This window comes from Castanea sativa, chromosome 4, assembly GCF_040712315.1.
Source record: "Castanea sativa cultivar Marrone di Chiusa Pesio chromosome 4, ASM4071231v1".
NCBI classification, from domain to species: domain Eukaryota; kingdom Viridiplantae; phylum Streptophyta; class Magnoliopsida; order Fagales; family Fagaceae; genus Castanea; species Castanea sativa.
The window spans coordinates 17,127,552-17,152,857 of record NC_134016.1 but is presented as its reverse complement, the minus strand read 5'-3'; the positions used below and the strand labels follow the sequence as shown (position 1 = coordinate 17,152,857).

Here is a 25,306-nt window from a genome sequence, read left to right as displayed (position 1 = left end):
ATAGATTAGAAAGGATCTAGAGAAATTTCCTGTGGGGGAGTTCTGAAGAAGCTTTCAAATATCCTCTTGTTGCTTGGAATAAGGTGTGTTGACCAGTTGAAACAGGAGGTTTGGGGATAAGGAGGTTTGGGTTGTTTAATCAAGCCCTGCTTTGAAAATGGTTGTAGCGTTTTGGAAGTGAAACCAATCACTTATGGCGTCAGGTTATAGCTACCAAGTATGAAGAGTCTAGTGGAGGTTGGTGCACTAGAGTTAGTAGAGGTGCTCAGGGATGTGGAATGTGGAAGAATATTAGGAAAGGTGCTGAGAGTTTCTTTAGTCATGTGTTGTATGTGGCGGAAGAGGGTCTTCGTATTTGATTCTGGTATGATCTTTGGTGTGGGCTCATTCCCTTAAACGATCTTTACCCTAATCTTTTCTCTCGTGCTATAGGTAAAGAAGCTTGGATTTCGAAGTTGATTAGTATTTCACCAGATGGTGGTAGTAGGAGTTGGAATATTAAATTCCACAGGGCTCCTGATGATTGGGAGGAGGAAAGGGTATTTGCTTTTTACAAGCTTATTTATTCCAAAATGCCTAGGGGTGAGGGGACTGATAGGTTGTTTTGGAAGTTAACCCCGAATGGTGTTTTTGATGTGCGCTCTTTCTATAATTCATTATCTGCCCCTCCTACCTTTTCTTTCCTGTGGAAATGTATTTGGAGTAGTAAGGTACCTAAAAGAGTGTTTTTCTTTTTGTGGACTGCAGCTCGAGATAGTATTCTTACTATTGAGAACCTTGTAAAAAGGAACTTGTCTTTGGTTAATTGGTGTTGTTGTGTCGTTGCGATGGAGAATCAGTGGATCACCTTTTACTTCATTGCAAGTTTTGACACGCCTTATGGAGTGAAGTGTTTTTGATGTTTGGTTTGTAGTGGATGATGCCAAGGACGGTTGTTTCTCTTCTTTTTGCATGGGAGAATTGTTTGGGGTTACACTCCTCGTCTATCTGGAATATGGTTCCAACCCGTTTGATGTGGCTAATTTGAAGGGAACGAAATACCCGCACTTTTGAGGACATTGAGAAATCTGCGAATTCTTTGAAGTCTTTGCTAGTTGGGACATTGTTTGGGTGATCTCGTACTTGGGGTTTTTCACAATGTATTTTCATTTTTGATTTCATGCATTCTATCTCTGTTTGATTTGTTTATATTTGTTTCTAGTATATTCTGTTCATCATCATGAACATGATGTACTTTTTTTAATGAAGATATCTATTACCTATCAAAAAAAAAAGTGATGCATGAAAAATGTTGACGTGGCTAACAATCAAATTAAAATATTATTATTTATGCCACATGGAGTTCCACATAAGCTGCCATATGGCATTAATTAAAAATAATAATTAATTCATCATTTATCTTTAATTACAAAAACTTAAAAAATAGATTTACACGTCATATCTGTTAATTAATTCATCATTTATCTTTAAAAAAAAATTAAAACTCCATACTCTCCCTTGTCTCTCTCCGTTTCACATTTGTTCTTTCCCCTAGACCTTTCTGCCATTAGAGCCTATTTGTACAAGCAATGGAGACAGCTGGAGGTATATGATAACCAAAATTGCCTTTGTCAAGAAACCCAAAGTGTTCTTGGTTGTAATAAACCAAATTTGCTTCAGGCAAAAAAGAAGATGATTCAAACCTAAATGAATGAACTAGCGTTCTTGGCAACCCTAACAAAAACGCAAAAAAAAAAAAAAAAAAATCAATAAAAAGCTAGGTTGCACCGACATGCCATTTTTGGCAAAGTTCCGGTGTCCGACACGTGTCGAACACCGATATCGGTAAGACCTGCCAAACTCTGACGTCCAACACGGCGTGGACACGCCAGCAGTGGAAAAAAAAAAAGATTCACAGATTTTGACAGACGGACAAATCATTACCGTTGATTTTGTGATATCCCCTAAAACAAAAAAGCTTGAGTCTGAGAAGTGAGAAGTGAGAAGTGAGAAGTGAGAAATCAGAAACCCACTGCCTAATCCTCCGGTCCCTCCCTCTGCCTGCTGCCCTCTATCCCCCGCCAGTGCTAGATCGGGCCGATCGGTGAGCTCCATAAACAATCGCCATGCCCTCTGTCCCTTCCGATCTCTCTCTCTCTCTCTCGGCGTGGACAGGTCCAACCTTCTCTTCTCTCTCTCTCTCTCTCTCTTTCGCGATTTCTCTTCCTTTTTTTTCTTCTTTCTTTTATCTGCTTTGGGTGTACTGTGGCGTGTTATAAATTATAATGTTTATTATGAATTTAGTGATTTTTGTTTTTGTGTGTCCTGCTATAGTTTTATTTAGCTTGTTTTCCTTTTATGTTTTTAGTTTGGCGTTGAATGTAGCCTATTTAAACTTTTGGTTTGTACTCTAAACATTTTATGTGGATTATTGTACTACTTTGGGTGTTGGTTTACTTATTTGTAGTTCTTACATAATTTAAATTCTAGACATAAACGTATTTTATGTCTAAAAATATTAAAAAATATGCCTAAATATAAAATTTAATTAATTATTTAATTTCCATACCCACGCCGTATCGTACCCATATTTTTCAAAAATTGCCATACCCCCGTATCCGTACCCGTGTCCGTGTTGGTGCAACTTAGATAAAAAGCGCAAATAAAGTAAAAGCAACTCATGGCAGGATGAAAGAATCGAAATGAGGTCAAAGAGGGCATTTGGTTGAGCTCAAAGAACTTGAAGCGACGCCTTGAGAGCTTTATCGGGCTTGGATGGGTCGAGAAATACAGGAGACTTCAAACCCAAACCCTCTTTCGCAGTTTCCTGCTCTCTCACATGGATACAGCTCATTTGAAGAAGTTTCTATGGTTATCTGGCTATACTTTTCCTTTCCTTTTTAGCTATTAACATGTCTGTTTTTGTGCAGTGAATACACACCACGGCTTATTAAGAATCTTGAAGGGATCAAGGTATTTTACTTGTTTAATTGGTGATTGATCGTTCATATCCTAGTTTTCCATTAATATTGTGGTTTTTGAGATTCATTATTGATGCATACACAGGTTAAAAATGCAGCTGCTGGGTTGCAGCATTCCGCATGCATTGATGGTATCTTTTTAAACTTCATTATGATTCATTGCTCTCTGTGGCAAAGCTTTGGCTTCCTTTAAAATCTCTCTCTCTCTCTCTCTCTCTCTCTCTCTAAGTTCCTTTTAAATCTCTTGTTTTATATTTTTCTGAATTTTGCAGAAAATGGCTCTGTCTTTGTATTTGGTGAAAGCGCAGTAGATAAAGAGGTAAATCTTGGAGTCAGATTTTAAATTGATCTTTATACTCATAGTTTCTTGAACTATTTGGTCACTTTATAATCCTATTCTTACCATGACTTAACAAAAATTAATTCAGGTCTTTGGGAAGGTGAATAATACAACAGCACAGTTCATGATTAGCGAACTTCCATATTCAGAAGAAGTTGCATGTGGTGGCTATCACACATGTGTTCTAACAAGTAATTCATTATCTTCTCTTTCACACACACACACATATATATAATTACTTATTTTATTTCCTGATCATGAGCTAGGAAGAACAGAACTTATGAAGTAAAGAAAACTTAGTGATTTTGCTTTCTTGTCTACCTGACAATGATCAATTTGTTCCCTTTGAACAGTGTCTTATCTAGCAACTATTCATAAGCCAGGTTGCCTCTCTTTTGATGGGACTTTATTTGCATAATCACAACCATCCTATCCAAATGCCTAAAAAGAGTTCTCCCACTGAGTGTTCTTGAAGGAACTGTATCAGCCTGAAAAGAGATCTGGCTTGACTGAGAATTATTCAAATCCACAAATCAATTCAAGAAAAATTAACAAACTAATAGTAAAAAAGGACATGTTTAAATAGGTGATAGGAAATATGATTTTGTATAGAATAGAATGGCGGAGAAGAGTAGACGTGGCCCTTTCATAGATTTTGCTAACGTTTTATTATGGCCATTGATTGTTATAACAAAAAGAAATGGAGAAAATGGGTTGCCTTGCCTCAAATCTCTGGAACTACTAAATAAGTCACTAGGACTAGTATCTGATTCAATCAAATAGAAAATCTGACTGTGAAATTACAATAGTGTCTTCAGGGATCCCTAAAACGAAAATGCCACATCATATATATATATATATATATATATATATATATATATATATATATATATATATATATATCAGTGTGCGTGTGTGTGTGTGTGTGTTTGTGTGTGAAAATTCATTCCACCCGACTGGTTCAACTGTAAATCAGCAGCTAAGCTGGTTCTTTACCCTTAAAAAACAAGTAAAAATAAACTTAGGAACCATCCAGTCCACAATTTCAAGAATCACCTTCCATTTCAAAAAATTGTCATTTCGCCCTCCATCACTTGTTCACCACAGCCCAACCTGTGGATCTCACTAAAGCTTCTCCTGTCCAATTTCCTCTATAGCCCCATGTAGTCAATCTCATTTGATGTGGACCACTGGCAATCTCATTCAGCGCGAGAGCATTGATCTTATTTGCTTCGTTTGTCATGGATCGAAATGAGATTTGAAGGGATGCTCCATGATTCAGCCTCAAAACCTTGAACTTCTCTATTTTCCAGTTCTATAAATGGTCCGTTTTTTTAACACTGCCCAATCCAGAATCTTTTTACCTTCTATGAAAGTATTATGTTTGCTAAAGAAGACCTTCTTGTACTTTCCTTAGTCTGTAAGCCAGCTCTTTTGCAAGCAATTTTTACATACTGCTCACCAAACTATAGACCTGATTGGATATCTGGCTCACCCACTTTCTTTGGAAATAGTATGATGAAATAAGCATTCAGGCTTTTCTCAAGGCAGTTAGAATCCATATCAAATCCTCCTTCAGCACAAACTAGCATGACTGAGAAACTGCATAGGGAAACCCATTTTGCCAGATACTTTATCTACATTTATACTCTTTTGTTCTGCAAACAACTCTTCCTCTTCATATGGCCCTTCTAACCATCCTGCCTCTTCATTGTCAATGGACACTAGCTATAACCATCCATGTAAGGTCTTCTCATGTAAGGTCTTCTCCTACAGATTATAGATATTAATTTTTGTAGATTTGAACTATGCCCTCCATTCCCTATCGTTTGATGATAATCAAATACAAAAGTCATGAGCTTTGTATGTGAACAGTGCTTAACTAGGAAGCATGTGTACAGGTATGAGTACAACTCAGTGACAGCTAATTTTTGAAAAATTATCCCCTATTAGCCCTTACCTAGGAAGCATGGGTATAGGTATAGCACCCCAAATGAAGTGTCCATGCTTCCTCGCTTTAAAACAAGATTTCACTGAGAAAAAAAAAGCTTTCTGTGTGTGTGTGTGTGTGCACATGTATGTAGTCTCATGTTTCAACAGAGAATTTTCTTTACTGTTTCCTTTGAATGGATCCATGCTCTATTTTCTGTCTTTTCTTTTGGGTAAATAAAATACACTAACCTCCTTTGAGATTTTCCTAAATGACACTCTCAAACACTTCATGAAATGACACTGCCCCCCTTGAGGTTTGTATAAATACAACAGCCAGATTTTCAATAATAGAATAGTCCATTTTGAAATTATTATATTAATTTAGACATACCTCAAGAGGGAAGTTATTCATCCACAAACCTGAGGAGAGTGTCATTCTGTACATATTTTGGGCAAGAATTTTTTTTAAAATGGAATATTGCATTAGTGAAATCACAGTTTGAGAGGGCATGGACTTAACTATTGTATTTATATAAATCTCAAGAGAGGAGTGTAATCAATATATATATAAAAGCAGAGATCTTATGTGAGAGTGCATGAGGTGCTGCCACGTGGCACTCTAATATTACATTTAACTTTTTTTACCTTTTTTCATTAAATTTTTTTAACTGTTACCCAATAGATCATAGTAACTCATTTTTACTATTATATAAATTAGCATTTTTTACCTCTTTTTATTTTTTTTTTTTACTATTACCCAATAGATCATAGTAACTTCTTTTTACTGTCTTGTCACGTGGCATTCTAAAATTGCATTTAACATTTTTTACCTGTTTTCATTAAGTCTTTTTAACTGTTACTCAATACATCATAGTAACTTATTTTTACTATTATATAAATTTAGCATTTTTTACCTCTTTTTATTAAGTTTTTTTTACTGTTACCCAATAGATCATAATAACTTCTTTTTACTATTATATAAAATATGGGTTGTTCTTGACAATTAGACCAAAATTAATTCACTATAAAATAAACTACATTTTAAAAGTAGACCAAACCTTATGAAAAATTCAAGCCAGTTCTGACCTTACATATTATGACCCAAGTTTGACTCTTCCCACGTGTAAATCAAAGGAAAAACTCTTACCCTCTTACAAACTCTCTTCTTCCTCCCCCACGTATAGGTGATACTTCTAGAAAATCTCATCCTCATGAAATCATGTCTTCATTTTTCCCCAATTTCAATTCAATATACATTTGTCTATTAATAATGTTCTATGCAATTTATGCAGACAAATTTTCTGTCATCAACCAGTGCAACAAAAATATATATAAATCCTAAGATCCTTGCTGAAATAATTGACAAGTGCATATTTCTAAAATTTATAATAACAAAAAAGTCTAATAAATATCATATACTATCTCACAAAATGCCATTAACTTAATATTTTCTTTAAAAAAAATCAATGATAGGAATGGTAAAAAACATGATCTTATACAAGAAATACCAAAAATACATGCAAAAAAAAAAAATTCATAGGAGGATTTATCTTTAAATATTATGAAGACAATAGTAAAAATAAAATGCATTGAATGAGATCCTACGAAACAGGTTTGTTAATCATTTCAATTTATACTCATCATTTACGTAAAAAAAAAAATCATACATCATATTATTTACATTAAAAAAAGAATGCATATTAATTTCAAAGTTCATTACAAGATGTAAACTACTAGGGTATTGTAATAATAAGTAATATTGATACAACAATAGGTTGATATTACATTTTATGCGTACTTTGTGAAAGGAATGTCAAACCACTAGCAAAATCATTTTGGTATGCAAAATGTGAAACAAAAATAAATCTTTCTATCCCAAAGTTAGAGGCACTCACATTAACTATATACCCTCCAAATATTTATATATCTCACTATAACTACTATATATATATATATACAATTGCAAACTACTTCAGATACATGATTCAAATTGAAGTTTTTTATACAACTATCAAAACAAATTTTGTGATATTTGATTGAGATGTCGAGAAAATCCTAATTGAATCTACAAGATATTTTGCTGAAAAATAAACTGAGGTACAACTTATTTAAATTAGTGTAAAAATATTGATATTGGAGAACGAATTCCACGTGATTTGAAAAAAAAATTAGGAAAAAATGTATTTCTCTACTTCATTTGAATTAATTCAATCTAAAGGATGGTTTTGAAAATTACATAGTTGTTAAGATTCTTGATGCACCTTCAAATGATAAAAAGTTATGGAAGAAAAAAAAATACACAATTCAATATGCTATATTAATTCTTTTTGCTGCACTATTCCAAAATTAACAAAAATAAAAAATAAAAATATTTACAAAAAACTGTAACATCAGTGAAATTTAATATAAATGCAAATACTATGAAAAATCTTAGCGACAAAGTCCAAACTTTGTAAGATCCAATTAAGAATCTCTCGATGCCAATTCATTAGTGATTAACACAAATGATGTAACAAAAGTAAAAAAATGATGAAAGCTCAAAAATTGAACAAATATGGACGGACTAAACTTCAAACGTTGAAGATAGAGAAACTAATGATGATAACAAGCATCACCATACCTTAATAACAAAGATTGAAGAAACAAAAACAAAACAAAAAAAAAAAATTTCGTAATGAAGCTTTTTATTATATCATATAATGAAAATCAATAATATAGAATGAATTAATATGCTTTTATTAACTTTTATTGTACAATATTACTCCAAGTGGTTTTAATTATTGCTCATTACTTGAACAAAATAATTATAATAAATATATGTGAGCAATTTATAATTGTTACTTTTTATGATGAACTTATTACTAACAAAGTTTTATAATAAATATGCTATAATATATGTCTAATATTTTCAAAATCAAATTTACATAAAACATTACAATAGTATCCGTGCATCGCACGGGAAACTTACTAGTTTATACAAACGTTGGGGGAGAGTGTCATTTTGATAAACCTCAAGGGAGGGTGGCAAAATTTACCCTTTTCTTTTTGATTCATCATTAATCTCTTAACTGCTCTCTCTCTCTCTCTCTCTCTCTCTCTCTCTCTCTATATATATATATATATATATATATCTCCAATTACTTTTATAAAATTTAATCCTTTTTTTTTCTTTGTTCGTTTCACCATTTTATATAGGGAGTGGAGAATTGTACACTTGGGGCTCAAATGAGAATGGCTGTCTTGGAATCGGGTTTTTCTCCACTTAAAGACTTCATTTTTAACCTGAAACTTTGGACATTTAGTTACCAGATAGTTATAATTTTGCTTGAAGAATACTGATATCTCCATTGATTAATTTTAGTTCTACAGATGTATTTGATCTGCCCGAAAGAGTTCAAGGTCCTTTCTTGAAATCTCCTGTTACCAAGGTTTGTTTTACTGCTTTTTCTAATAGCATCTTCTTATGTGTACATTAAATTACATATTTTTGTAAGGAAACAACTTAGGGTCCGTTTGAATATAGCTGAAACTGAAAACTGAAAACACTGTAGCAAAATAAATTTTTAATGGGTTAAAAACACTGTTCACGCTTAAAATTACTGTTCATTTGGCCTAAAATCACTGTTCATGGCCAATGAACAGTGCACAATGCGAGTCCCATTGAAGAAAAAAAAAAGGGAAGGGGCTGAAACGCAGACGCTGGGTGTTTCAGCCCCTCCCAAACGCACTCTTAGAGGAATTTTTTTTTTTTGATAAGTAATGAAATTTTTTATTAAGCTAACAAAAAAAGTGTCACCCAAGTATACAGGAAGTATAAACTAGGGACAAGTACAGTCAAACACACAAATTACAAGCATCCATCAAAGCATGAACCTAAAATATTGAATGACTGCCTACTGCTGACAACAAATCAATAAAGTTTTGAAGAAGAAAAGTTTTAGGTTTGGAATTGTCCTTTTAGAATCCTCAAGATCTGGTTATTTCTCTCCCGTCAAATGCACCACATCAAACAATGAGGGACAGCCACAACTTAGAGGAAAATTTTATATGGACTAGTAATATCATAATAATGGTAGAAATTGAGTCACATTTTTGTTTTGATATTATACAAACCTCCATAAAATAAAGTCTATGCGTATTTTATCAATTCCTTTCCAGTCTTCAGACCATACTTTGTGTATAGTATATCCTATCCGAATACAATTTTTAAATTGGATTGATTATTGATTACTAAAGTAAGTAAGTTTGTTTGACAAAATTAAGACTTCTTGATGAAATTAAGAATTATTGTGCATATCAAATTAAAATAAGTGTAATTATTATTACTGATCAATAAATATATGGATAAAAATACCTAAAAAAGGAGTTTTTGCTGTTCACTCTTTGAATTTTCGAGTTATAAAGAGCATAACACAGTAATAGAAAGAGAACTTTAAAGGCAGTGAACATAAGCAACCAACCCCGACTGATGGTAGAAAAATTTATTGCTCAAATTCTTACATCAGTTTCATATTTGATGTCTCATATCTTTGCCAAATATGTGTATACAGGTTTCATGTGGTTGGAAGCATACAGCAGCTATTTCTGGTAAGAACCTTTTCAAAACTAAAGCCAAGTTGGGGTTTGTAGTTTCATCTATAGCATTTTTCTAAAATTATCAACATATGGGTGTTAATTTTTACATTCTTATAAAATTGAATTTTCAAATAAGGTCTAGATTTATTTTAGTTTTGGAATTTTTTTCGAAATAATGTTTACATTCCCTCAATTTATTGAAACAGCTGATAAGCAATATTTTGCTGAAAGGCTTGCTGCTTTTCCTCTGTGGATTTCATCCTTTTCTATCATAATTGGTGACACAGAGGAGAATACAATTATGTGGAAATTCTAAATATGAAATATTTCAGTTGGAAACCAAGCAACTTTCTCCTATCTGACTATATTCTTGTATATCATTGAAAACTCCCTAATAAAAGTCTGAGTGGTAAACAACTTAAGTTTGCAAATAAGTCAGTCAGCTAGTTTTCTCCTCTATTGAAGCGACACAGATTCTATTCGGAGTGTCACTAATCTCATGCCCGTTGACTTCTAAGATTGGCTACTACGATATACAAAGTTGGCTAGTTAGGTATTGAACTTTGTGGTCAGAATCTTGAAAACTATACCTGTTCATAAAAATTATGAGCACACCAAATTGTTGAGGGATTTAAAATTCCAAATAGATACAAATAAAGGGCCAGTTTTCTGTTTCAAAAGTTTGTTATACATTTAGCGAAAAATTGGGAAGAGTAAAGGGAGAAATATCTCTTGGAGGTTCTTTACCTAGGAATAATTCTATAAATATCATGCTATTAGAATCAAGAGATTCTTTCTTATCGTATTTCCCAAGTATTTACCACCTTGTTAGCCTCTTTACCTAGTGTCATGATAGATGTGTCTCTTTTTACCTTTTTCTTAACTATCTTAATATCCCTGATCAAGTAAACCAATTTCAAAGTGAATAAATTTCTTTTTTATCAGTAGTCATCAAAATCAGGATATGTGTTAGGGTCATCATATGAATTGGAGAGAGATTGAATATTTTATACACCTTCTTTGAAATTATATATTTTTTGGAATAATTTGCCAACCAAATTGTACAAGACTGGACTTGCTTATTTGTTTGTTATTAGATCACAAACTCACTCCTTTTTATGTTTATCTGGTCTTGAATTAAATTCCTTGTGTACATGCATTCTAATCAACAATATAGGTTCCCCCTTTTAAGTAAATGCAGCAGTAAATTCTTCATGACATTGATGCTTTTTTCCCAGATCTGGTTGAGTTGAAGGTTTGCAAGTTCCTCATCATTCATTTCTAGTTTGCTTGGCCTCAGAACATAAGAAAGCATGACCAAGCTTACATCTTAGTGCACACTATGCCAGGAATTTACATCCTAGCTTTCAAGCACAGAATGCTTCTGATCAGGCATAGCAATGGCCATTTTGGCCCAACCATAGGGCCTGCCCCTCCCTGCCCTGTTGAAGGTTTAGGGTGGGGGCAGATTTCTATTTTTCACTCATAGCAGGTTTAGGGCAGGGTGGGTATTGGCTCCTCCAACTCACAATTGACCTGGGTATTTTAGAACATAATGGAAATTATTTGCCCTAGCAGCAGTCAAAGCCCTCCTCTCTCTCTCTCTCTCTCTTAGTCCACTCAACCCAAGGAGCAGTAAGGCTAGGCAGCATTCAGCCCCCCTCACCTCTCACCAAGGCAGCTTACTTGTGCTGGAGCCCACCTGACACCGTTTGTACCAAGCCACTCACCAGTTACATTTTCATTTATAGAAATAATTTGTCTCATGACCAGATAGGCATTGTTATTTCCTTTGTTCTTTCCTTTGAATTTCTTTTGATTTTTATTAACCTAGAGAAAGCGTATGATAAGAGTACCTAGAAGGGTTATGTGGTGGGTAAAGAGAAGAAAAAAAATTCCTCTAAAGTATATTAAGGTGATTAAAGATAAGTATGTATAGAGCTGTAACTAGTGTGAGAACAAAGCAGAGGCATCGCAAGTGAGCTTCCTATCACAATAACTCCCCCCATTTATGTTGGTTTATCATTCCTATGACGATGACACAGAGCAGAGCAAGAAGAGTATTTCTAAAATTCACAAGAGATATACATCAATAATTATTGACATTGAACATGAAAGCAGCACAAACTTGGAAGATTGGTTTTACTCATATCAAGATGCTTTGTTTGGTAAACAATTCTACTTCAAATATAGAACATCCTGACAGTAACATGCAATGTAGCTCAAAGGTTTATATCATAGCTTACATACTTCAGTTCATCAGTTCAAGTTCCTGTGAATATGGAAAGTGACATTTTCACAATTTGATTAAGGCCTGTTCAGTCTAGCAAACAGTTGATCTAGTGGCTTTATGGTTTAACTGTGAGTCTGACTCAAGCAGGTCCAATTCAGATTTTTACCAAAACTGGTCTAATAAGAGGTTGGCAGAAATAGGGCCAATTCATAGTTCAGACAGTCCACCAGCCGGTCTGGCCCAGGTTTCGAAACACAGCTATAACATCCTAGAAGAATTTTATCCCTACACATGCTGAAAATAGAGGCAATGATATGGTGCTTCAACTATTTTCTGAACATTATAATGTAAATATTATTCCTTGTGCTCACCCATTTTATGGTGCTCTTTGAACATGCTTGAGAAAGCACCACACCTTTTTATTTACAGCCTTTCCATATGACATTTTCACTTGTCCTCTTTGAACGTGCTTGTAGGAACAAAAATACTTTGTCTACAAGATTTGATGGGACATTGCAATGTATTTTAGTTGACATATTGTCCATTTCCTCCAATACATGAGATCTCATTATGGCTAAATGTTCCATTTTGTAATTTATTTTAGCGTTTGAAAAAACTTTGAATCAATGCAGGATGTATATTTTCTGACAATTTATTATTTTCATCCAGAAGGAAATATTTTCACATGGGGTTGGGGTGGTTCACATGGAACGTTTTCTGAAGATGGACATTCTTCTGGCGGACAATTGGTTTGCTTCCCACTCTCTTGAATGATTTTCATCTGCATTGTCTCAGTAATTGACATGCAACATAAAAAGCCATAGTTATACCAATAATCATGATCATTATCATGACTGTTGAATAATTTGAATATTCAAATAGTCCATGAATATTCACGTTTCAATTGTATTGTGTATAGTCTCTATTAATGGCCATACTTTATTCCTATAGGGCAATGATAATACATTGTAGCACATTGTTATTTAAATTCTGCATTATCTTCAGGCATTATCCTATTAACTATGGTGCTTATAATACCATAGTTCAATGATCTTGAGGCATTATCCTCTATCATTTGTGGTGCTTTAATAAATTGTGTTGCAGTGATCTTGAGTTGTTATCGTTTATATGTGATGGTTGTCACACCAATGCAGTTTATTCCTTAGCTCTATTCTTCTCTTGTTCTTCATAGTCTTAAATCTCATTTTGCTGTACTTAACCCTGTAGTTGAGATATTCAATGATATGTTTCTTTGTATAGGGTCATGGAAGTGATGTCGACTACATTAAACCTACAATGATTACGTTTGAAGGGAATGCGAAAGCATTGCAAATTTCGTGCGGGTTTAATCACACAGGTGCTATTCTTGAATACACCTAAGCTTTGGCTTCCTTAATTTCAGCTATTCATTGCACAGAAGCAGTTCAGACTTTTGCTATTGCCAATCACATTCATTCATTCATTGTGTCATTCTTGATTGAGGGCTATGTATTATACAAGATACCAGAATAATTTTCACAAATCCAGTATATACAAGTACATACAACAAAGGTCTCAACCAATACAAAGCACAAGGTTTGCAGACCCAGACCGTTCATTGAACTGTATAAAGGAGAGGTTCAAGGTTTTTGAGGTCGAACCGAGATCAAACTGTAATGACGTCATAATTAATTTAATAATTAATTATAGCCTAAATATAGATATTAAATTTATAAAACTAGCAAAATTGACTAATCTATCTATATATGCGAGGGAAATTTAATGATTTTCAAGCACATATTTAATAATTAAATAAGAAAGTTAATAAAATAAAATAATAACCATGAAAACATTAAAATTTATGATTAATTTTTGAAGTAAAGTTGAATATCTTTGAAGGATTTTAATTATAATTTTGTTTTATTCCTTGTAAAAGATGGATAATTTAATTAAGTAGAATAAAATTGTGTTAAGTTGTTTTTATTAAAAAAAAATTGCTCAGGGGTTGGACCGCCGGCTTTAGGGGTTCAATCCCGATTTTAGGGTTCACAGAATTGTCATATATGCCTGGTTCTCTATGCTTAAAAAATTGAATTTTTATTCAGTTTTCGGTTTTCACGGTCCGACCTCCCAGTCCGGTCTAGGTCTAAAAACCTTGACAAAGCATGTAGTGTCATTGATGTCGGAATAACAGAATGTATTGTATCCGAAAAATAATTATTCACTACTGAGGACTTTATGCAATCATTTGACAATATATTTTTTGTACGAGAATTTGCTATATACAATTATTTAAGAGAAAATATGCATTATGATGCTTTGACAATTAAGGATTCACAGCTATGACTTGAAAGATGCCAAGATTTCAAGTAATTGACTAAATTTGGAATTTTCTTGGTTATCTTGAAAGATGCTGACTTGGAAGTTTTTGATGCAAATTATTTTACCTCGTCTTGCAAAGTCTACCCACATTTATATATTGTTCCTAGCTTCCTGACCGAAAAGGTAGTTCCTTCTACAGCACTTCTTCCCATTCTATATGTTTCATCATGTGCTTAAACTGGAATTATTGGGTTTGTCTTACCTCCAATTATTTTTAAACTAGAATCTTCTTTTGTTTTAATAAAAAACTGTCATATCACTCAATAACTAAATAAAAGTTGGAGATTAAAACCCACAACTATTTCTCAATGTATATTTAAAATAATATGAGATGTCTAGTTAAAAAAATATTGGGGATAAGCTAAATCTGAATTGTTGTTCTTATAGAATTTAATGCTTTTCTTCTAGTGGCTTGCCATGTGTCAATCATTGAAGGATGGCATAATTGGACTTTTATTCTTTTTTGGGAGGCAAGCTTGGAATTCAAAATAACTCAAACAAACCATTACATTTTTACACTTAGAACAAGAAGTGAAGCCCAAAATGCAAGAAAATACAGACAATAAAGGAATACCGATTTATTTTTAGTGGTAAATGCGAGTGTGATGAAAGGGAGGGAGTATGACTAGTGTTGTACAAGAATGAGTTGATCAAATCCTCTTGCTAAAAAATTGTGGGAAAACTGGAGGGAAGAAGTGTAAGGAGAGGGACTTATTCTTTTCAAGTACAACCAGTGATTTGAGGATTTTGACCCATTGAAACTTCTGTATTGTACATGCTCTTATAGAAGTTTACATGGCCACTTATGAAATGTCAAGCTCATGCGTGTAGGATGTAGCACTTTCATGAAGTGCTGAAGAACTATTGACGCAATACTTTTCATCCTCCTAGCCACAAGACTCAATCTTACCCCATGAAAACTCATAGGTTTGGATCATGAATATGAGCTTCAAGTGACATCCCAACTTGATCTGTCATGGGTGGCGTGATTTCAATAAGAAATCTACTGATTTAAGGTGTTTCAACCATGGAGTTCCAATAATCTACTTATTACCCTTATGATCAGGCTCTTTTGGTCATGATCCTATTTCCATCCCTGATGTAGCTTATGACTAATCCTATTGGCGCAAGCTAACAAAATTGCTAAAACCATTATTGATGAAAAACCTGTTAGAAGAACATCTTTTGAATACTTTTGATAGATGTGAAACGAATAGTAAAAGTTTGGTTTATTTGAAATGAACTTTCCTGATATTTTCCACTATGCAAATAATGTCAAATTGTTTTTCAACTACTTTTGAAGGACAAATGAAAAGGAAAAGCTAATTCTTGCTACTATGCAAATATTAATGGTTCCTACTATGTTTATTTTGCCTATAAAAGGCTACTCTCCATTTGTAGGACAGAATTCGACTTAGAATTCAGTTTTAGTCCTACTTAGCTTTCATATTTCTCCTTTTCTTCCCCAATTACATAGCCTTGTAACCTTGCTATTATTCTGCTTGGAAAACTATTTCCTACAACTATTATTTCCTGTTAGTGTTTTATTTTAAGCTTTTAATATAATCTTCTGTTAAAGCGTCTATTGTTATTTACTTTAAGCCTATTTACTTTAAGTAAATATTTATTATTCATCTTTACTTCCGCCTATATATATATATATATATAGAGAGAGAGAGAGAGAGATGGGCTAGGAGCCCATGTCATGTGGAAAGATTTGTGGATCACAAAGCCTAGTTTGTAAAGCAAAAAGAATGATGGGTCATGAGTTCATTTCACAAAATAAGAGATGATAAAAGTCGTGAATCGTGACCTTGATCTATAAAGTATAGAGAGATTTCAAGTCGCAAAACTCACATGATAAAGTATCCATGAGTAGCAAAGGCCATTGTTTTAAAAAAATAAAAATAATATTAATTTATTATTAGATATTAATATTAGGCGCCATGAGACACTGGCGGAGCCAGAGGGGGCACCTGCCCCCTGACTCCTAAATTTTTTTTTTTGTTGTATTAGTAGTCATATGGAGGGAAAAAAAATAAAAAAATAACTTCTACTTGTTGAAAGTGACCAAATCATTGCTTTTGTCTTGTCTACATGCAACTTGCTCCTATTTCACTATTTTTTTTATATCATTATTTACACAATTTTTACTATTTATGATACTTTTCACAGTATTTTATCTTTAAATGATGCTAGAGATATTACAAATTTTACTACTTATATCTTACAAATTTGTATGTCACCAATCACAAAAAATAATTTCAAACATTTATTCATTATATTTTTTAAGTAACACTAATCATATTTTTACTCCATCAGTTTGTAAATTTTTTAGTAGCTGTGAATTGGTTGTTTTTATTTATTTATTTTAATAATATGAAATATATTCATATTTGCTTACAATTGTTTATTTATTTTGTTATTATTGTTAATTAATTTTTTTAGATAAATTTCACTTTTAATATCGTCTTTTAATTTTGCCCCCTCTAGACTAAAATCCTAGCTCTGCCACTGCATGAGAGACCCATTGCATAAAGATTTTGGGCAAAGAAAAAGAAAGAGAACCCGTATGGCAATGTAATATCCCATATGTTTTAATAATATTAATTTATTATTAGATATTAAAAGAAAATTTAAGATTATATTCACCTTAACCTTAGGTTGTGCTTGAGTAAAATGGTTTTTTTTTCCCCTTCTTTCTAAAAAGTAATTTAAATGAGGAAACTTTAGTAAATAGTTTTTAAATCCCAACCTCTATTTATTTATTTTTCTCCTTTCACATTGTGCAAGCACTGGTTGCTAACCCTCTCCGTTGTTAATTCAACTCTCTCTCTCTCTCTCTCTCTCTCTCTCAAACAAATATAAAACTAAATAATAATAATCAATTTTTAAATATAAGATATTCAAAAAAATCATTTGAATACTAAAAAGTACAATGAAACAATAAATTGATTTAGAAGAATTGACAATATCAAAAATTTAAATGATTTATGTATGCATTAATTTTTTTTAAAGATGTTTTATATTGTTTTTATTTTGAGTTAATTTAAAAGTATCATTTTTTTTCTTTATTAGATTTCATTTCCACCTATCAAATGGTTAATTGATTGTAAAAGGCCTTAAAAAGCATATGGCATTGTGAAAGATTTAAATATATATACATACATATATATATATATATATATATATATATATATATATATATATATATATCATGTTAAGAATTTTTTCTTGACTATGTAAAAAGAGTTAAAAGTTTTGAGAAAGAAATTCTGAGTTTGAAATGTTTTGAAAAATTGACTTTGTAATATTAAATTTTTTTTTTAAATGAATCTTTTTTTATTAAAAAAGGAACCAATATTTATGTTGATATATATATATATATATATATATATATATATTAATATGCAAATATAAAAGGAAGATATTTGGTGGGATTAGAGGGGTGCAATTGCGCCCTTCACCCTCCATTGGCTCTACCCCTAGTCACCCTCCTTGGCTCTACCCCTGGTCACTTCTATTTCTTATAGTCTTATGATATGTTTGATTGAGATGATTTTTTTTTTTTTGGGGGGGAGAAGGAGAAAGTATGAGAGAAAATGTTTGGGAGGGGGGAGAGAAAATGTTTGGGAACCGAGTTTTTTCTCTCCATGTCCACCAAAACTCAATCTCCCCAAATTGGAGAGAAAATATAGAGAGATGAATAGTTGCAGTCAAATGACTAAACTACCCTCTCCTCTTACGTGCTAGTTGCTTTTTTTTCTTTTTCTTTTTTGCGATATCTTCTTGGACGTGATACAATGAAGACAATGTATCAAATTCGATTTTGAACTTTGTGGGTACGAGCTTTTTTTTTTTTTTTGGTTTAATTGGACGTGAATTTTTTTTTTACATTTTTTTTCTTCTTTCTAGTCATGACTTTTCTCTTTTAATAAATTTGGGCGATTGTCTTTTTTTTTTTTTGTTGGTTGTTTGTTACGTTTTTTTTTTTTTTTAATTGGGCATCATTTTTTAATAAGAACATATGAGTAAATTTATACAAACTCATTTTTTCTATTCCTCCACTTTTCCACCCTCAACTAACACAAACGAGGGAAATTAAAATATTTTCTATCCTCCCACTTTTCCACCCCTCCCCATTTTCTATCCTTCTACTTTTTCATCTTCCCAACCAAACAAACCCTTAAGCTTAAGTGTATTGTTATTGTTATTATTATTACTCACTCCTTTCTATTTTGTTAGTACTATTTATATTTTTTTTTAAGCAAAAATTATTGCTCCATTTTTTGTTGTCTTATTTAAAAATTCAAGTTTTTAAAGAATATTTATGGACAAAAAGAAATTAGGGAAAATTTGAAACCCTATTGTTTAGGGGTGTAACAAATGAAACCATGTAGTTTCAAAAGTAAAAAATTAAAACCTAAGGTTTCAAATTCAAAAGGTAGCAAATCAAAAATTAACTAATTAAGTGGAACAACATTGTATTTGAGTTTTAATGTGGATTGACGATTTAATTTTTTGCCTTTTCAAACTTCAAGATTTAATTTGTTACTTTTGAAACTATAAGGTTTAATTTATTACATTTCTAAACTATAGAGTTTAAAATATAATTTTTTCAAAAACTTTTATTAAAAGACTGATAATTCTTAATTTAGGTCCAAATTCCACAAAATTAAAAATGAGGCTTATATGACATTTCATTAGTCTAAATGTTATAAAATCAAATTTAATTGGGTTAGTGCTAATTAGGCGTAATAATACAAGATAAGTGATGTCCTGTTCAGTGGACTACTATATAGCCCAAAAGGTCACTTAAATGAGTTTAATCCCTAAAATGCTCTTCTTAGCAACTAGCAATGATTTGTCTCTTAATTGGATAATATTCTAAGGCTTTGCTTTCACCTTGGTCTCGATATAAAAGGAAGATCAAAACTTTGTCAAGGTCCGGCCCAAGGAGACTAAAGTGTTCATTAAAGAGAAGGTCACTTGAAGTTTAGCAAAGAACCATTTGGCCCTCATCTTCAACCTTGTATGTTAATCAGAGGATCACTCATGTGTAAAGCTTTTTAAGAGAGTGACAAATCTCATTTCTTGGCATTTGGATCCAAATTTGTGTGCACAAATATCTAATTTCAAATAAAAATGGCATAAGTTTTCACAATCATCCTATTTAGTTCTAATACAAATAAAACTAATGAACAAAGAGTATTTATTTTTCAAATAAAATAAAGAATAAGTTGAGAAAAAATATATTTTTCAACAATGATCCTATTTTACCATATTTCCTTTTTTTTTTAAGAGAAAATTTTACCATATTTCAAAATGGGAATAGAGGATGTGGAGGGAAAATTGGACCAAATAGTAATAATTGTTCTCGTAAAAGAAATTAAATAATATAATTAAGTCTATTCCCCTATGAATAAGAATAATACTAAAGATACAAACAATTTTACAAAAAAAAAAAAATTTAATAACTGTTGAGTGATTATTGATAAATAAAAAGGTGATATTATTGGTAGGTCTAAATGAAAACCAATAAGAGGCTGGCCACATCAACATTTTATAAAAATATTGTAAAATAGTTTATAGCTGTAGCATTAATCTTTCCCCTCTTATTACTTCCTTCAAATTGAAAGAACAATAAGTTGATTCATCTAGTGCAATAAGGCCAAATTTTATACTTTCAAAATAATAATCTCTTAGAAAGAAATTCTTTCGGGTGTAGTTATCCATGACTAGGTTTAATCACTTGGAATTATAATAAACTTTTGACTTTTATATGACCTTTAAAAAAAAATCAATAATTACAATATGGAGGGGAATTTAAATCCTAGATATCTTTGTTGGAAATACAACGAGTTACCGTCTACTGATTGAGCTACAAGACTCTTGACAACTTTTATGTGACATAAATGACTTTTATATATATATATATATATTAATGATGATATCTATATATAATTAAAACCTTTTCTCAATTTGTTATGTTAAGAACAAAAATTTGTCGTGTTAATTCCTTTTCGTGGTGATTTTCAATGATACAAACCTATGGATAGAACTCACTCTTGAAAACTTGCTTGCAAGGAGGGAGTGCTCAAGAGCTTATATACACATGGTTAAACTTACACTTAATCCATGTGGAATACTAGAATCATAACATACCATCACGCTTCATAGCTAACGTCCACAACGGCTCACTCTATTGACACTAACCCAACTGTAGCCCTTTCTCGCTTCCTCCGAGATCCAACCACAAAATCACAACTCATTTGATCATATACTCAATGAGTTACATCTAATTACCTGACGCGGTAGCTATCTCTAGTACCAAATGATACAAACTCATGGGTATAACTCACCCTTGATAATCGGCTTGCAATAGGAGGGTGTCCAAGAACTTATATACACATGGGTAAGCTGACACTTAATCCATGTGGGATACTAGGATCATAACACTCAATTATATTTGTTCAGTTAATTCTACAAAAATTTATATTTAAAAAAATATTCTTAACAAGAATGGTAAGGTCGTAGAGTAGTTGCTGGCTTAATGAAGGCGTAATTGTCGGATTGGATAAGAGAGGATTCAGGTCAACCCAAATGACCCATGATTCGGAAAATTTATATCGCAGAAAGCAATTCTCAACTACTAACATTGAGCAAATTGTTGTGCAATTTATATTAAATATTTATTTATTTATTTTTCTTTACCTAATAGATTGGATTCAAGTTACACCTGATAACTCTAAGTAATATTACATCATCTAATAACTTATTATTCAATTAACTCTAATACCAAATGATACAAACTCATGGGTAGAACTTAACCTTAAAAACAAACTTGTAAGAAAAGAGTACTCAAGAGTTTATATACATATGGTTAAGCATACACTTGATCCATGAGGGACACTAAGATCATAATACTCAATTATATTTGTTCAAATAATTCTACAAGAATTTCTATTAAAAAATGTTCTTGACAAGAATGGTGAGGTCGTAGAGTAGGTGTCGGCTTGATGGGTCTAATTGTGGGACTGGATGAGGGAGCATTCATGTCAACCCAAATTACTCATGATTTGGAAAATTTATGTGGTAGATAGCAATTCTCAACTACTAACATTGAGTAGATTTTTATACAATTTATATCAAATATTTATTTATTCTTCTTTACCTGATAGCTTGGGTTCAAATTACAATTGTGTAACTCTAAGTAATGTTACGTCACTCAATAACTTATTATTGAATTCATATTTTAATAATCTTACTATTGGATTACATGTTTTCTATGTTCTTAACATGCATTCCAATTTTCATGCTAATCGGATATTATTTATCATTCAATCCATGAACTCATCTTTTATGTATTATTTTACACTACAAAAACTTGAACTTAAATAATTGATTGATGATATAAAAATTGATCTTTTATCAACTTGAAATTTTGCAAGAATGGAAAGTATAATATATGAAGATAATGTAATCCATCAATAGATTCGTTAAAATTCGCATTTAATTAAAAAATATTGGATGACGTAATATTGTTTAAAGTTACATCAAGTATAACTTGAACTCAACTTTGATCTTTTGTTTTTTTAATGTTGAAAAACCCAACTCCTATTTAATATGTTATGTTATATTTAAAAATAAATGTTTTTAATCAAGCCGTTCTTTTAGGTAATATGAATTTAGAAATTTTTATTACTATTTTACATGCAATAGGAACAAGTGTAATGGAGGAGGCTAATAATTTGACATGGTCCACACCATTAACCCATTTTCAACCCGTTTTTAAGTGGAAGTTTTTGTTGACCCGAACCCAAATAACCTGACCCCATCCGTGATCCGTTTACCAGGTCTAATTAAGAATGACCCCGAGAATTCCGCAATATGTCGCGGTTTCCCCGCATGATGAGACAATCAACTCTCTTACATACATACAAAGGAATCCTTTATCTTATCATCTCCTACCATCATCATCATCATTATCACATTATTATTGCTCACTCAGTGTGGTCCCCACACTCTTCCCAATTTCCACCCAATAAAAAACATCCACGTAATCATCCTGTCTGTCTGTCTGTCTGTCAGTCAGTCACCCTCGGAGGCCAAAGCATCCATGTGCTTCTCTGTTTCCCCCTCACAGATCATGGGACCCAGCTAATTAAATGCAATCACGTGGCGCTGCATTCAACGGTACGATGAGCCCAGAATCTGAGCCGTCCAAAGGGTCTCCTCTTCTTCTTCTTGACCTAGCTAAACAAAAAAGAAAAAACTTACTTTGATTTCACTTCTTTTTATTTTTCATTTTAAAATTTTAGAGTGGGTGGGGCCCATGAGTGTGGGTTCTTCAACTTTCAATTTCATCGATGATGGGTCCACGTCATAGAAATTAAATGCAATTACTGTATCTGAAATTGAATGGGTGTATTGGGAGGGGTATGGTTGTAATTAATGAGGGTTGTATAGTATAGTAAATGATAGTCAATAGTATTAGCATATGTTGTTGTTGTTGCATGTTGTTGTTTGTTTGTTTTCTTCTCCTCGTTAGTCGGGCTGGCTGGCTGGCTTCAAAATTGTATCAATCCTCGGTTTCCCGACCCTACGCTCCCGCTGACACCGACATGTCCGATCTTCCAATTACGTCTTTTTGGCCGTTCGATTTTCAATGTGGACGGCTCGGATTTTTCCTTCTTTAATCGCCGTCTTTGCCATGACGTGTTTTACGGAAGCCACTGTTTGGTGCCACAGCTATACCCCATATAACTTAACTCCATCTATTCGGATTCAAATTTTAGAGAGAGAGAGAGAGAGAAAGAAAGAGCATTAAAATTTTCTAGAAGGTAAAATTTATAAAAGTTTCTAGCAACCAGATTGCAATAAAAGTTCTATTTTACACCTTCATAGCTTACTTTATTTATTTTACCATATTATTTTACAATTATCTCAATATCTCAGTTTTTATTTTTACATTCATCATAATAAAACTAAGAGAAATGATATGTCCACAACATTTTTACAACAAATCTTAAGTGGCAGGTTGTTACTGGTTGTTATTGTTGGGGCAAAAAGTAATCTTAGTGTTAAGTTCAAATTTGAACCAATAATAACTAACTACCTATGATTTGTTGTGAAAATGTTGTGGACGTACCACCTCTCTAAAACTAATCTCTAAACACGCGCTCACGCGCGTGCTCAGAGATTCTTTTTTTTTTTTTTTTGTAAAAGTTAATTTGAATCCATTATAATTTAAAATTACTACATTTTTCAATCACAAAAAAAAAAACCTAGAGGTGTGATGAGTAAATTATTTCATCCAAAACGCAAAACACTTATCACACTCCTAGGTATTTCTGTAATTGAAAAATATAGCAATTTCAAATTATTAACATTTACCAAAAAAAAAAATAGAAGAGCAATTTGAAAACCATCAGGAGAGTGGTCCTGTTACGCAATATTTTAGTAGGAGTTGAAGATGTATCTACTTTTTTTTTAAAAGTGTAGATATCTATTTAGTTTTTTTTTATATATATATTTAGTTTTGTTTTTGGATAAACACGGGGTTTTTTTAAGGAAAAAAACAACAGTGGATTGTTTAACTTATTTTTCTATTTAAAAAAAAATAAAAACAATAAACGTATAGTTACTTTGAAGAAGTGGGTTAGTTGAAGAGTATTTCTATTTTGTAGACAATGTTTTAGTGCAAGTTAGACATGTATTTATACCAGATAGGGGTGGCAATTCGTGTTCGCGTGTCGGATTCGTGTCGTGTCAAGTCATGAGTATTCGACTACATAGGTCAACACTAACCCGACATGTTTATTAAACGGGTCAAGATTCCTCAACCCTAACACAACCCATTTATTAAACGGGTCAGTCGTGTCGACCTGTTTATCAGATTTTATCAAAATGAAAAATAAAAATCAATGAAAAAACAAACAAATAAATATTTTTAATATAAAATTCAAAACTAACGAGTAACTGCATCACAAATAATCATTCAAAATTAAAGCATATCCCAATATCACAAATAATCAATCACAATATGTCAAAGAAAATAAATCACAACAACTAATAAGTTTATATACCTAGAGTTTGAAGGGTATATTGGTAAAATATCATTTAATTAAACGGGTCAGACGGGTCAAATGGGTTCTATGTGTTCAACACTAACCCAACTCATTTATTAAATGGGTTAGTCGTGTCAACCCGAATATGACACGAACCCGTTAAACCTTAACCCATAACCTGCTAATTTCGTGTCGTGTCGTGTCGGGTTCGCGGGTCGTGTCAAATTTTGCCACCCCTAATACCAGACTATCCTCTGGTTTTGTCTTTACTTAAACCTAAGGATGTAGGGATATTTTAGAACAAAAAAAAAATCCGGTCCAAACAGGGGGAAGCCCCTTAAATAGTAGTATAGATATTATAAATTTCCTAATAAAATAAATATAAAACTACACCCCTCTCTCTCCTCTCCCCTATCTTTTTACTCTCTCTGTCTCTTTTCGTCATTCACAAACTCAACCCAGAATAGTCTTAGGATGTATGCCCTTAAGTCCTATTGTATGATACTATGTATGACATTAATGTTGTGATTAATAAAATTATTTTATTATTATCTAAAAATAACGATAACATGAATATTGAGATATTATCATGTAGTCCATGAGATGCATAGTATGTGATTTATATGAAAAGTCATAGAAGATATAAATTACAAGTTCTTTGTAAACTCAGAATTTTAGTTCGTAGTCGGTGATGAAATTGGGCATTTCATCTGCGAAGACTATAACATATCAACTAAGATGATTTATCTTGATCATGGAAATGAAGATTTTTAGTTGGTATGTTGATATATTTTAAGGGTTAAGACATATTGAATTAGATCGCTGTGAGATTTAT

The 25,306-nt window shown here is 32.3% G+C and overlaps 1 protein-coding gene across 2 annotated transcripts in view; it reads left to right on the top strand.

Moving 5' to 3' along the window:
* The window catches only part of LOC142631940 (ultraviolet-B receptor UVR8), a 30,280-nt gene extending 16,690 nt beyond the window's left edge, over positions 1–13,590 (top strand). Inside the window, exons 7-15 of one of the 2 annotated variants that reach the window (XM_075806309.1) lie at positions 2,910–2,952; positions 3,046–3,091; positions 3,233–3,279; positions 3,389–3,491; positions 8,428–8,482; positions 8,594–8,660; positions 9,783–9,819; positions 12,713–12,789; positions 13,301–13,590. In XM_075806309.1, coding sequence (XP_075662424.1) covers positions 2,910–2,952; positions 3,046–3,091; positions 3,233–3,279; positions 3,389–3,491; positions 8,428–8,482; positions 8,594–8,660; positions 9,783–9,819; positions 12,713–12,789; positions 13,301–13,420 — 595 coding nt within the window. In that variant the 3' untranslated portion in view covers positions 13,421–13,590. Of the gene's footprint in view, positions 1–2,909; positions 2,953–3,045; positions 3,092–3,232; positions 3,280–3,388; positions 3,492–8,427; positions 8,483–8,593; positions 8,661–9,782; positions 9,820–12,709; positions 12,790–13,300 lie in introns of both variants that reach the window. The other variant, XM_075806308.1, reaches the window with a different exon arrangement.
* Positions 13,591–25,306: the final 11,716 nt, after the last annotated feature.